The following is a 15,555-nucleotide window of genomic DNA, read 5'->3' on the forward strand; positions in this document are numbered from 1 at the left end:
CGCCACGTGGCCCTTCCACACCGACTTGTTCAGCCGATTTGAAATCTGTCTTCTTCAGTACGAGGACGTCCTATAGGTGGTCTGCTCAGCAAACGGAGAATAAATATTTCCAGCTGATCTGTTTCCCCTTCTTTCTGAGAGTCGGGACTCTCCGTGTAAGCCCAGGTCTCTTTAATCTTCCTTTCCAGGCTTCTCAAAAAGAATGACAAAGCCCCTTAATTTGCTTATCCTTGATTTAAACCAGGAGGCAGGGCTAGTTCATTGAAGAAAATGGAGTAATCCAGCCCGGGTGGATTGAATTGTGGCAAAGCAAACAAGCTTTACTGTTTTACGTCTCCAGAGTGGTTTGGGTTCTCTTGTGGTAATGAAGAATCGTTCCAGAGATATTCTGGTATTTTCCTGCCAAATATCATCTGCAATAGATCATTTTCTTTTCCCCTGGTCTTTGTTATGTTTTGTTTTGACATGGCAATATTTGCTCTTTGTTCCCCTGTCTCAATTTTTGTACCAATTTAAAGCAGCACTATGTAACTTTTTCTGTGTTCAAGATTTGCCAAATGTATGTAATAAGCGAGTACATCATGAATTCAGCTTCCAAACCGCGTTTTTGTCTTATTCCGAATCACTACGGTACACTTATAATAAGTACTTATATTTGGACTATTGTAGCCTGGTCGGGTCGTCACCGCTGCGGAGTAACACATACCTGCGTGAATCGCCATTGACATAAACTTAGAGAAGTAGCTCCGGTTGGAATGTTCTTCCGCGGGATGTGTGCAGTTCTGTTTATTAACCGCTAGAGCGTCAAAAGTTACATAGTGCTGCTTTAAGATCATCTGAGGACGGTCTGATACAGGGATGAAATTGAAATCGATCTTTTCTACTATATGTAAGCCTACTGTATTGTTGTGAGATTTGTCTTCCAAAAAAGTATTTTCTTATTATAGCAGCACTGATACTGTGGCTATTTCCTATGCATATATAATTCAGGTAAACAGTGCATCCTATCCCACAAGCCTGCTCTCACAGGAGTATTGAAAATGTTTTTCAGGTTGTGTAACTTACAGAGAGCCAGAATTGTCCCCCATGGTGGCCCATCATTGCTATTGATTCGGTTTAAGGGAATTAGATCAGTTTAAACAGTATTTACATTAACATCAGAGTGTAATAGTGGAATCATGTGCTTAAAGAAGAAGCGAAGTGAAATACAATGAGCAGAAATGTATGAAAATCTTAATGGGAAAAACACACTAAAAGACACGCCAGCCAACCCTGAGTTTGATGCAATGACCTGCCTTTGCATTCAGCTATATTAAAGAGCTGATAAACAAGTGCATGAAACCAGAACGCTTCAGTTAATACTTTATGAGTCTTTAGTATTTTCCAGGCGCTAGTTTCATAATTAAGTTTGATGTAATGCTGCATATTGCATATCGCATATTCAGAAGGGACATATGAAGCAGGTGTGAAATTTTTGGCAAGCTGATTCGTTGTTCTGGAAAAGCTTTGTAAAATAGTAAATGCCCAAATGTTTCAGAAACAACATGTATTTCATTATGCAGTTCTAGTTCAAGTGCAAACTAAAATGTATCCTATTAGAAAACTGTTAAGAATGCATGTGATCCTACAGTTGACCCTGTTCTATATATATATATATATATATATTAGAAAATATGTAGTTATGGATAAATGACCAATAGATTACAGGAATGTGGTCACTTATTATCTAACTAAAAATAATTGTCATTTTTAATTGATATATAATTATTTTATCATAATATATTTAGCATATTTTATGAAGTTTTTATAATGTTTAATGTTTTTTATTTTTTAATATATAAAAAAAATGTTTGACAAAAATATTTTAGGAAATGTCTATCAAAAAAATATTTTTTATCATTATTATCTTTAAAAATAGCATTTATTCCCACTGTCAAGTATTAACCCCTTGTTTCTAAATTAAAGATTCAGGCCCATAGGTCTACAGAATCTGACTATATTTGTCCCGAACACAAAGAAAACATTTGGATGACAGCCTCATTTCCTCCATCTCAAAATGTCTATCAACTTTTTGACCTGAACGAGAATTTATATGACAAAAGTGGCTCTCAGGAACAGACATCTGGACAGATGTCAAAGTCTTTTTGTGACTGTGACATGATTCAATAAAAAAGAAGCAAGTGTGTTTAAAAGGATCTTTCCTCTCTTAAAGAAAAACTGTATCCCCTCTTGTCATGGACTCCAGGCAGTTGTTCAAATATTTGGGGGTCAGAGCTCATTTAAAACCATCTGAGAAATGAACTTGGTGAGGGGCCACCTATTTTCTGTCCCTAATAATTATTTGATATAGTGTATTATTGCAGTATCTGTAGACTCAACAAAGGAAATATTAGCGACCTTGATTCAGATTAGTTATGCTATCCATCAAAAACAGATTAAGAGACAGCATAAACATCTTTGAATAAGTTATCTCTGTTACTCCTTTTTAAATATTGGAGGTATTTTAATAAAAGTGACTGATGAGCCGTCTCCTCCAGTTGCTCTTGCATCATAACCTTCTCTGGACATGTGCTCAATGGCAGGGCACAAAGTCATTCTTTTTTAAACCTCCACGGGGACCCTCCACTCACATTAGCGTTTCCTGGAGCTCAGCACACAATGCCACACAGCTCCCCTACCAGCGCCGGACAATACCGTATCCCCCTATTCACCCTGTGTTGTATGGAATTTAGAATCACCTGGAAACTTCCTGAATACTTGCTGGCAAAAAAATGAGACAAAATACAAACCCAACAATGATTCCGGAACCGTGGGTGAGTCAGACAGTCACCGAGCGTTCACTTTCATGTGGATGTCTGAGAAAGAAGATTTGCTGCGGGAGTGCTTTTTTTCTTTCCATCACTACAGTTTTTGGTTTTTTTTAAATAAATAAAATCATCTGTACAAAAAAATTACAAAGAAGACGTGTGAAAAGATGCTAAGTGTTTACTTTTTCTTTTTAAATTTAAATTTGTTTTATATATATATATATATATATATATATATATTTCATACATACACTAATAAACAATATATCAAAAAACAAGAAAACAATATATTGCAGATAATTTACAATGAATTATGTACACTTCATTATCTAACAGTATACATACTCTCACATACACAGTGCATTTACAATAAAAAGTCAACAACAAAAAAAGACATTTTCCCATTTTAAGACATCATTCTTGCTTTGTACTATAAAATGATCATTTTCGCAGCCAGATAAATACATAACACTAAATGCATTAAATTAAGAAAAGCATGTGTACAATAATTTACACTTATATTTTAAGCCTTTGTTCTAATAAAAAAAAAAAATTCAGTCACGGCTTTATTATTCCCTCCGTATTGTTTTAAGCAACATATCTTTTACCAGCTTAGGTACAGTAAAGAAAAACAGATGTCGGTGAAGGTAAGTTAACATTGCTTAGCACTGATCAGCATGTATATTTGAGGGGTGCCAAACCCTTTAACTGAACCATGACAATCCTGCAGGCTTTGCATTCATTTCTCTAAAAGCACTTGGCATAGTAAATTGAAACTCCTTCTCTACTAAATGTCTCCTGAGGCTTTTCACTTAGTCAAATAGCGAGGCACAACTGAGGTAACCCATGCAGCGCTTAAGCTGATAACCTCCAGACCTCCGAACAACAGACGAGGCAACGGCACTCTTTGTGCCTCTTTATCTCCTTGAACCAAAGATGGCGTCCCCTAATGTTAATCTTTTCCAGCTAGGTGTGGTATTGCGATCGTGTCAATATTGAAAGAAAGGCTGCTTATAAAAAGAATCAGACTGTTTGGAGAAACTGCCTTGAGAGGAATTAGATTAAAGAGCAAGCACATATGATTGGAATTGTTTACAATGAGAGGAGATAGAGACCTCGAGAGAGGGATATTGCTTGAACTATCCTTGACTGGCCAAATTTAATTAATTTGTTTTCATAGATTTGAAATAGATGTCGAAGATCTCATTTTTGCTTTATCTTTTCAAACAGTCTGGTTCAGTCCTGCAGTCTGCAGAACAAGATTTTGCCTCAGAACAAAAACAGATCTGCACAATTTGAACGGGGAAATGGAGAAATACTGCGAGAGATGCGACTGTTTTCGATATAATTGTAAATGGTAAATTGAATTTACTTCTGCAAAAGTACCTACAAACAATCAAAACAACAAGCTTATAACTAACAGTCACGACAATAATGTACCGTAAAACCACACAGGAAATTTTCCTGAGTGTCGCACAGATTCCGTGCCATTATATTGTTCTGAACTGCACAGATGCTCTGGCTAATTTTTCTGTGGTCTGTTGATTTAGGAATGTAACTTTCATACTGCCACCGTGGACAATGTGGGTGATTATCATTCCCATACAATGAGTCCAACATTAATTAAGGGGAATTACCATGGAGAAATGTCAAAAAAAGAAAAACAATTGCTGTTATGAATTAAAAATATGCTGCTTTGTATTTCTTCATAGTGGAAACAGTTGATGTTATATACACAGTAAGCAGGCAACTATTTCTGCCCTGACACTGAGATTAATGAACGCTAGAAGCTTATTTTCATTTGGTTCTTGTGGCTTGATGTCATTCAGAATTAGTTCTATGTAAAACTTTCACAAACTAACATGGATTTAAGGAGATAATTCACCAAACTTTCTTTCTTCTGTGAAACATAAAAGATAGTTTGAGAAATGTGTTTTTTGTCCATACAATGGATGTCCATGCTAACCAGAACTGTTTGAACATTCCTCAAAACATCTTTTATGCTCCACAGAAAAAAGAAATCATACAGGTTTGGAATGACATGTGGGTGAGTGGATGATGATAGAATTTTTAATTTTGGGTGAACTAACCCTTTAAAGCCCTAAAATTGGGCATAAATTAGGTCCCTTTTAGTTTTTGTTATATTATGAGACAAGGCACTTTTTTACCTTGTGGCTGTCATTCAGAAATAAACTATTTAAATAAAAAATTTGAGGAAACACTGTGGATTTGTATGATAATCCATAATAAGGCATGACATTAAAGCATAAAAGTAATCTAATCTAATTATCAGCTCGAGTAAACAAACTCTTTCAGTAAATGTGGGTGAACACTTAAATCTTCAAACAGCCAAATCTGGTGTCAGAATAAAACAAAACAATCATTTTGATTATGGCTCCACAACGCCTTTCACAAAGTAAGGTCTGGGGTCGCTCAATGCAATGAAGTCATTTATCTTGCACATATTGCACACATCATGTACGATACTGCAGACCGAAGCCAAATGTGCTGTCATCAACATAAAACGTCTGGGTTCTCCTTCTCATTAAACAGCTTAATTTTAGTTTTAGCACTGAGTATGTTATTTTAAGATTATGAAATGATGTGCTAAACAATGTTATGGTTTATTCATTTTTTTTATGCAAGCCAATGCTGAGAAAAAAAGAAGCCTGATTTCAACTTTTGAACATCAGATGCTGGGTTACTTTGATATAAAATTCAGAACTGTTCTGCTCAATTATTACATGTGTCTCTTGGTTCTAGAAGCATCTGAAGCTCCAAAAAGAAAAACCATATTTATATATATTCAGATGTTCAGATGCAAAAGTGCCATCTGAAATTTTCATTTAAAATGAATATTTTTATCAGGCTCCTATATTAAGCTATCAGTTAGTATGACACAGGACTCTCGGAAGTATGCAATTCATTTTTGGTCATGAGCGCTCAGCTCTGTAGCTTCTTTTTTTTCAAGCCAATCACTTGAGCCATAAATGGCATATGACTAATTACTCTAAAGCTGAAGGAAAATGATGTCATGACGATGCTGATTGGCTGATGACACCACACATGCACAGCCCCCAACCCTTTACAAGTGAATATCCAGAGCTATGACAAAAGACAGGGTAAAAATGGCAGTTTTGATACGTTTAAAAAAGCTTTGTGCACTGGTAAAACACCTACTAAAGATATGGTTTAAATAAAATACAGCTATTTTGAATGGATGTCAGTTGATAAAGATGTTTTTGCAACCACACCGTGTTACGACATCTACTGAGCTAATGAGGCCATGCTAACCAGCTAAACTTTGACCCTTCGATTTAGAATGGAGTCAAACTTTCACTCTTTCACTTAGTCAATGGCATATTTAATTAAGGCCACCAGACTCCACAAAGAAACATTTCCACAGAGAGCTATTTCATCTTGAATATAAACTGACTGTCATGCAAAGCACCTTTAACTGTTATACACGTTATAGTTGCGTGCTACCGCTGACAGATTCTCAGACTCTGTCAGAGTCTTAACGGGGCCAACATTTCTACCGCTGCTGCAAGGATACTTCAACACTCTATCACTGAGTTTATATTACCAGGATGTAAAATAATTTCTGGAAAGCCTATGTTTTCACTCATTTTCCATTGAGGAGTTGTTTATTTGGTGTTGTAAGGGAATTTGGAGCTGTTCGGCACACATGTCCTCCGCTCACTTCTAAAACACAACTCAATGTCTTATCACCGTCTGAACATACACACATGCTCATTGTTACACATTTACACACTGTCCATCTCACCAGCTCTGACTGCTTCATCTTGCCCACAATTCTGCACTTGGCCTCTGCATATGAGGCAGCAGCAGCAGCTTTCGGATAGTGTCCAGGGGTAGGTCACCCCTCACTCACATTGCTACCTGCACCCACAACTCTCCACCACCATGTCCTCGTACTGTTTATAAACTACATTATTTCCAGAGTCAATGTACAGGATGCTGATGGGACTGAGTTTAGAAGGAACGCAACAACTGGGAGGGGTGGACTCCGGGTCCATGGAGTTCATGAGAGTCTGGATGATGGCATGGTTGGTCGGTTCCAGGTGTGAGCGTAAGGGGAAGTCACACAAACCCTCGCAGTGATAAGCTTCATAATCTAGCGGTGCAATAATCCAGTCGTCCCAACCCAGTTCTTTGAAGTTCACATGAAGCGGCTTCCGGCTGCAACGGGTTCTCCGTCTGCCACCACCCTTTCCTCCACCGGCGCCCCCTGTAGCGGGTCCTACACCAAAACGGCCTGCTAGGGCAGTCCGCCTCCTCCGCCGATGTCTCGGATGACCTTTAATACCATGCTCCGCAGCACGATTAGGAAACTTACGGCTTTTCATGGCCTTTATCTTCTCACGGATCTCCCTAAAGAGGTTCTCCTTCCTCCGAGCTCGAGTAAAGGTCACCAGTAAGGCCCTTTCGTGGGTCTGCTGATCCTCGTGGCTCAGACCCAGCATGCCGGGATGCACAACCTCGTTATTTGAATCAGAAATGGCTGATATGCTGAAGCACAACGGCCTGCTGCCTTCCGCAGTCCTGAAGAACTTGAGGTGGGTCTTCAAGCTTGCACCAACGTCAAACACATCCCATGTGGCTGAAGCGGTATCTAGAAGATCAATGGTCCTGGAGGTGAGGAGCAGAGGTTGCTTAGAGGATCCTGGGAGGGAGCAGGTGTGAAGGAGTAGTCGGTACAGGTTTCCACCACTGGAGAGTAAACTTAAAACATCAGGCGGTGGCCTCCTCAGAACCCGCAGCTCCACCTCCATCAGTTCGTCCAGTCGTGAGAGACCAGACAGGTCGAATGTGTACTGCTGGTGTAACTTTAGGGAAGGCTCCTCTGAAGGTATAAGAAAAAGCATGGATTAGCATTGAAATAAGAAATATAAGAATTTTAAGAATTAATGCAGCAAGCTTATACGAAGCAGACACTAATGCGTTTCCTCACCTTACTGTGAACAGTCTTACATATGGCTTTTGTGAAAATGGCATACACATTGCCAGTCCTTCTATTCAATGAGAATAACATTCAAGGGCCTGAATGATTTCTCCAAACATGAGGTGCAGCATGCTCATGGAGACCAGGTGGAGAGCATTTGGCTGACCTGTCAGACTGTGTCGGCCTTTGGCAGCATCTGCTAATTGGATATTGGAAATGCTCAGCTCTCCGAGAAGCCCTCCTCCTTCCCCTATATGTCCTCAGGAGGATGCAGTAAATTTGAAAGGTGGGTGGCTTAAGGGTGTAATTAAATGTTAGGTAACATTTCAAGCTGAGGCAGACCTCTGTTTTCTGTGGCCACCATGAACTGGAACTGGTCTTTCATTATTCGCACAGCTAACTTGAAATCACTGCGGGGAACAAAATCTCTGACTGCAAGATGTTGTCCTCTCCTTTTCTTTGTCTGGAGAAAGAAACTGGCTGAAAGAACACATCCAATACTCAGTCTCATCCGTGACTGAGATGATGCAGAACCAACCTTTGCTAAGAGAGACCAGACTTTGCACTCAGGGTAAAACAAGCTTCGATGTTGACATCTTGACATCCAGTTCAAAAACTGGAACCCAGAGTACTATGCAACCTGATACAGAGACCACAGTTTCATGGGTTAAACATGAAGAGGATTCTTCCAATATGAGCTGGCTGCACAAAAACCCAAGGCCAGATCGGGACATATCATATTGACGTTACATTATGAGAGAGAGAACCTTGAGAATAATGGTAATTGCAAACTGTTTGAAGCTACCAGATTTTTGGGGTTTGGCCACAAATGCTGTACCTGTCCTACAGTACTACATGAGAAGGAGCATCCGAAAGAGGTGTTTTGAAAGAAAAGCACCATATATTTATCTCCTTTCTGAGACAAAGGAATGCTATAAAAATGAAAGGTGAACAGTGGGAAGGGGTGGAGAGTAAAGCATCCTCCTCTAAGCTAATATCCGCTTGCCAGACTAAACAATGACATAACCTAGAAAATGAACCGAGGCAGTCAGGGACTCAAGTTCCAGTACCATGGGCCTACATAGTGTCTGTTTTTGCTCTTTTTTTATCTTCAGACAATGCACAATCATAATGTGGTCACCAAACTATGTTATGTTATTACGTTTTTTTTGTTTGTTTTTTTTTACATTGCCATAATTTATGATTGGGACAGGTGGGACAATCTTCACACAAAGCATGCTGCACTTCCAGGCCAGATTTGAACCAGAAACACCTTGTATTCAAAGCAAACACATTACTATTAAACCAACAAATTATGATTGATGCTTAGAACTGGTCTTTACTCAACAACAAAATTCTGGACCCAAAAGCATAAGATGTATATGTGAAGGTATACACTTAAATATTTAAATATGTCAGGTCATTTTAGCACTTGGAACTGTGAACTATGAACTATTCGCCATATCGTGACGTCATATCTACTACTGTGGCCCATTTTATTTTATTATTTTATTTTAATTTTTTTGCCACTGTGATGTCAATGGTTTTATATTTAATTTATAAGAACTAATAAAGATCATCAAATCAAATTGCATGACTCTTCACTCTTCGCAAAATGTGGGAAAATATGAGTGGAAATAAAATGCTTGGAATTCATATAATGATAATTATTACCCTTAATACTCTTAAACTCAATGTGGCATTGTGCACTTTTTATTATTCAAAGGCTGTGCCCTCAAATGTAATAACTGGCCTGTCAATATATGAATGACATTCAAGAACAGAACAATCTCTGATTTCATACTTTTAAAAAAAGTGTTTTGCACGCATATCTCCATATATTTGACAGGAGGAGAGCTGACATACTTCATTTCACAAATTCTGTATTTTACGTGACAATCCTTATTTGAACATAAGTTTTAAATTAAAATGTTTCTCTATCTTTATCAGCAACACCTGGAGGGGAGAACGCGTGCTTCGTTTTAGATACTTTATTTAGCTCAAGGTGCTGCTGAAGTTTATTTGTCACAGATGTTGGAAATTTGAGACATTTGACTTCATATTTCTTTTTTGGAATTGTATGTAGCCTATTTCGAAAATATTACTGAGAAGTAGATGATCCTAAAGAAAATTAAACTTGAGCTATGCATGTTCATAAACACATCACGCATTTATATTACAGCAATCCAACTCACACGGAATCACCGAGACAGAGTATTTAATAAATTATTATGGTTCTTTACGAATTGAATGGGGAAAGGAAATACAGACTATTCGCGTAATTCTAATACACGCAGAACTCTTCTCTTATGTACAAACCAAAATTATGGTATTTGTATTGCCATCTTCTTCTGGAGTCATAATGATGTGCCATCAGTAATAATAATAATAAGAGTTCGTAATTATAATTTTTAATATTAGTAACATTATTGTTGTCGGCGGCAACAAATAGGCTAAAATTATTCGATGATAATAATATCCAGAGCATCAGAAAATTTCATGGGTGAAATATACCCTACTGTCCTCATATATCAATCTTAAATCATATTAGGCTATCTGTCACACCGAGATCGATCATCTATGACAGTGTCAGCTGTCATAATACAAGCATGATCTTGTGTGATTTATTAGGCTACTGCAGCGTTTACCTTATGCCAATCATTACAATTGATGATTTTATGTGCCAAGTATAATATATAAAAATAAACAGATCAGGCTCAATCTGAAGGTAGTAAATCCGCAGCGATGGCCTCAAGGAGGAGATCATCTTACAACCCATCCATCTATCTGTCTGTCTCACCGGCGGATCAGTCTCACTCACCTTGTCCCAGGTCCATGAAGCTGGTCACTGTATTGGCATATCTCCTGGAGCGCGTCTGGCTGCCGTTGCTTGCCCGTCGGTCCAGTTCCGATAGAGTCCTGTACAGAGAGATCATGTAAGACGGAACATGAACAGATGTGGAGTCGTTCCGAGAGCTCGCGCTGGCTTCTGCAGGACCGCGCGCATCCAGATGTGAGTGGAGCCCGTTATCAGAGGGGTACTGCACCGATCCCAGCACCACTGCATCAAGAACATTCCCAAAGCAAAAAGAAAACCATAGGAAGGGAGCGGCAGTCTTCTTGGGAGTCATTTTCAGTGGTCTCTGGCCGAAAATGGCAAAGTTGGATGGACTTGATGACTTTGGAAACTCCCCTTTGCTCTTTAGATAGTGTTAATATCTTGAAAGTGAGTAACACTGAATGCCTGTTGCTCAGTATTCAAAGAGCGCCCCCCATTGGAAAGACATTTGGAAGCGGTTTAAATCAGAAGTATTAGAGTGGATTGATATTATTGGCAATTGTGTCACTTTAAAATAAATAAAATTATGCTAAACAGAATGAGCTTAAAATAAAGAATGAAAGGACTTATTCTGCTTGGCTAGGAATTTTCTTAGTACAACTGTGCTGTTTTTTATATGACACTTACAAACATTTTTCTTCAAAATAAGCATAATAATTGAAATAAGCGTATTGGAAGTCAACATTTTGATTCGGAAAAGTTGCTTTTCATGCTGTACCATCTTTTGCGCAATCGTCCCTCGTTTAATGTGCGCGCACTGCCATCTACCGTTGACAACACTCAATACACATGCAAAGTTTATGCAAGTTAAATTACAATAGCCTACAAAAACGCTAATAGTAAAATCCGTTTTCACTGAAGGAATAGTAGGCTAGTCTATACTTTTACTGCCTTTCTTATACATGTGCTTTACAGGGGAACAGAATTGTCACACTTCTTACTCCAGTTAATATTTCTCAGTGTCGTTTTCTTTTTGAAAGTCAGTTTCTGTATAAATATAAAATCAATGGTGTGGCCAAAAATACAACCTACGAAAAGATTACTATAAAGCTACTAAAGGCATTCACTATGTTATATAATATTCCCTCTGCTTTGCAACCCATTAGTAAATGCATTCAAAGATGAATGGCAGGGATTTAGATCTGATTCTTTCTTCATGCTATCCATTTTTTGACTAATTTACACCTTGTCAAGTACCAAAAATAAAGACTATCATATGCATAATCAGTCAAACATATGCTTCTTTTCACTTGTCACTTTCTGGAATCAAAGAAGGAGCATAACAATCCATTATTATTTCATTACAGCTAACATATGCTCAAGTATGAAAATGTCCAGCTGAAAATATGGTACCACAGAGATTTAACCTTGGATCACAGTGTTGAAGTAAAGCATATTTTCAATGGTATTACCCGAATACTTAATTTATATAATGTTACACTACTGAACTGGGCCTAAAATACTGTAGCTCATCCATGTCAACATGCAGCTGATTGTGTGTTGATTTGCTGTCTGGATTAACCAACACTTTGCTATAATATATATGGGTATCAGGTTAAACTCTGGAGATTTTGCCAGGAAGTACAATTCTGCTTCCTCCCCTGACCTCATCCATGCCTGTTATATTAATAACTTATGTTCAGTAGACAGTAAACTAAACATATTCTAGTAGCCAAAGAAACATTTATTAAGCTCACAGTATGAGCTTGGACTGAAAGGTTATCTTGGTGACAAAATTAATTTCTTACCCCTCAAAACAATCGACTAGTATGTTGACTACAGTATTTGTCTGCTCCAGCATTTAACTTTCTTGTGATCAGTTGCCCTGCATTAGTAGACACCAATTACAGATCTTTTTTCATTGTTGTCAAATAGCTGCATAAAGATTTTGTATATATATATATTCAATTCAATTCAAGTTTATTTGTATAGTGCTTTTCACGATACAAATCGTTGCAAAGCAACTTTACAGCAAATTAAGTTTCTACAATATTTAGTGGTAGCTTTTATTTGTCACAGATGTTGGAAATTTGAGACATTTGACTTCATATTTCTTTTTTGGAATTGTATGTAGCCTATTTCGAAAATATTACTGAGAAGTAGATGATCCTAAAGAAAATTAAACTTGAGCTATGCATGTTCATAAACACATCACGCATTTATATTACAGCAATCCAACTCACACGGAATCACCGAGACAGAGTATTTAATAAATTATTATGGTTCTTTACAAATTGAATGGGGAAAGGAAATACAGACTATTCGCGTAATTCTAATACACGCAGAACTCTTCTCTTATGTACAAACCAAAATTATGGTATTTGTATTGCCATCTTCTTCTGGAGTCATAATGATGTGCCATCAGTAATAATAATAATAAGAGTTCGTAATTATAATTTTTAATATTAGTAACATTATTGTTGTCGGCGGCAACAAATAGGCTAAAATTATTCGATGATAATAATATCCAGAGCATCAGAAAATTTCATGGGTGAAATATACCCTACTGTCCTCATATATCAATCTTAAATCATATTAGGCTATCTGTCACACCGAGATCGATCATCTATGACAGTGTCAGCTGTCATAATACAAGCATGATCTTGTGTGATTTATTAGGCTACTGCAGCGTTTACCTTATGCCAATCATTACAATTGATGATTTTATGTGCCAAGTATAATATATAAAAATAAACAGATCAGGCTCAATCTGAAGGTAGTAAATCCGCAGCGATGGCCTCAAGGAGGAGATCATCTTACAACCCATCCATCTATCTGTCTGTCTCACCGGCGGATCAGTCTCACTCACCTTGTCCCAGGTCCATGAAGCTGGTCACTGTATTGGCATATCTCCTGGAGCGCGTCTGGCTGCCGTTGCTTGCCCGTCGGTCCAGTTCCGATAGAGTCCTGTACAGAGAGATCATGTAAGACGGAACATGAACAGATGTGGAGTCGTTCCGAGAGCTCGCGCTGGCTTCTGCAGGACTGCGCGCATCCAGATGTGAGTGGAGCCCGTTATCAGAGGGGTACTGCACCGATCCCAGCACCACTGCATCAAGAACATTCCCAAAGCAAAAAGAAAACCATAGGAAGGGAGCGGCAGTCTTCTTGGGAGTCATTTTCAGTGGTCTCTGGCCGAAAATGGCAAAGTTGGATGGACTTGATGACTTTGGAAACTCCCCTTTGCTCTTTAGATAGTGTTAATATCTTGAAAGTGAGTAACACTGAATGCCTGTTGCTCAGTATTCAAAGAGCGCCCCCCATTGGAAAGACATTTGGAAGCGGTTTAAATCAGAAGTATTAGAGTGGATTGATATTATTGGCAATTGTGTCACTTTAAAATAAATAAAATTATGCTAAACAGAATGAGCTTAAAATAAAGAATGAAAGGACTTATTCTGCTTGGCTAGGAATTTTCTTAGTACAACTGTGCTGTTTTTTATATGACACTTACAAACATTTTTCTTCAAAATAAGCATAATAATTGAAATAAGCGTATTGGAAGTCAACATTTTGATTCGGAAAAGTTGCTTTTCATGCTGTACCATCTTTTGCGCAATCGTCCCTCGTTTAATGTGCGCGCACTGCCATCTACCGTTGACAACACTCAATACACATGCAAAGTTTATGCAAGTTAAATTACAATAGCCTACAAAAACGCTAATAGTAAAATCCGTTTTCACTGAAGGAATAGTAGGCTAGTCTATACTTTTACTGCCTTTCTTATACATGTGCTTTACAGGGGAACAGAATTGTCACACTTCTTACTCCAGTTAATATTTCTCAGTGTCGTTTTCTTTTTGAAAGTCAGTTTCTGTATAAATATAAAATCAATGGTGTGGCCAAAAATACAACCTACGAAAAGATTACTATAAAGCTACTAAAGGCATTCACTATGTTATATAATATTCCCTCTGCTTTGCAACCCATTAGTAAATGCATTCAAAGATGAATGGCAGGGATTTAGATCTGATTCTTTCTTCATGCTATCCATTTTTTGACTAATTTACACCTTGTCAAGTACCAAAAATAAAGACTATCATATGCATAATCAGTCAAACATATGCTTCTTTTCACTTGTCACTTTCTGGAATCAAAGAAGGAGCATAACAATCCATTATTATTTCATTACAGCTAACATATGCTCAAGTATGAAAATGTCCAGCTGAAAATATGGTACCACAGAGATTTAACCTTGGATCACAGTGTTGAAGTAAAGCATATTTTCAATGGTATTACCCGAATACTTAATTTATATAATGTTACACTACTGAACTGGGCCTAAAATACTGTAGCTCATCCATGTCAACATGCAGCTGATTGTGTGTTGATTTGCTGTCTGGATTAACCAACACTTTGCTATAATATATATGGGTATCAGGTTAAACTCTGGAGATTTTGCCAGGAAGTACAATTCTGCTTCCTCCCCTGACCTCATCCATGCCTGTTATATTAATAACTTATGTTCAGTAGACAGTAAACTAAACATATTCTAGTAGCCAAAGAAACATTTATTAAGCTCACAGTATGAGCTTGGACTGAAAGGTTATCTTGGTGACAAAATTAATTTCTTACCCCTCAAAACAATCGACTAGTATGTTGACTACAGTATTTGTCTGCTCCAGCATTTAACTTTCTTGTGATCAGTTGCCCTGCATTAGTAGACACCAATTACAGATCTTTTTTCATTGTTGTCAAATAGCTGCATAAAGATTTTGTATATATATATATTCAATTCAATTCAAGTTTATTTGTATAGTGCTTTTCACGATACAAATCGTATATATAAAGATGGACATACTACAGCAAGTAAAAAAAGTGTTATCATAAAATTCAAAACATATAACTAAATTTATGTCCTAGTGATTATATATTTTTAAAGATTATGGCCTTTTCTTTCCACAAATGAGTATCATGATTATCATTCCCTTGAAACTAAATAA

General features: G+C 37.6%; 1 protein-coding gene across 1 annotated transcript; it reads right to left on the bottom strand.

Annotated features, from left to right (window-relative positions):
• Window positions 1-6,418: 6,418 nt before the first annotated feature.
• On the bottom strand, window positions 6,419-10,971 carry LOC107674098 (growth/differentiation factor 6-A-like). Its single transcript, XM_016467980.1, has 2 exons — window positions 10,595-10,971; window positions 6,419-7,674 (listed from the first exon to the last, which is right to left on the bottom strand). The coding sequence occupies exons 1-2, from the start codon at window positions 10,902-10,904 to the stop codon at window positions 6,707-6,709; spliced, it is 1,278 nt and encodes a 425-aa protein (XP_016323466.1). The 5' UTR covers window positions 10,905-10,971; the 3' UTR covers window positions 6,419-6,706.
• Between the last annotated feature and the right edge of the window lie 4,584 nt (window positions 10,972-15,555).

The sequence above is a fragment of the Sinocyclocheilus anshuiensis genome, unplaced genomic scaffold, assembly GCF_001515605.1.
Source record: "Sinocyclocheilus anshuiensis isolate Anshui unplaced genomic scaffold, SAMN03320099.WGS_v1.1 scaffold544, whole genome shotgun sequence".
Taxonomy (NCBI): domain Eukaryota; kingdom Metazoa; phylum Chordata; class Actinopteri; order Cypriniformes; family Cyprinidae; genus Sinocyclocheilus; species Sinocyclocheilus anshuiensis.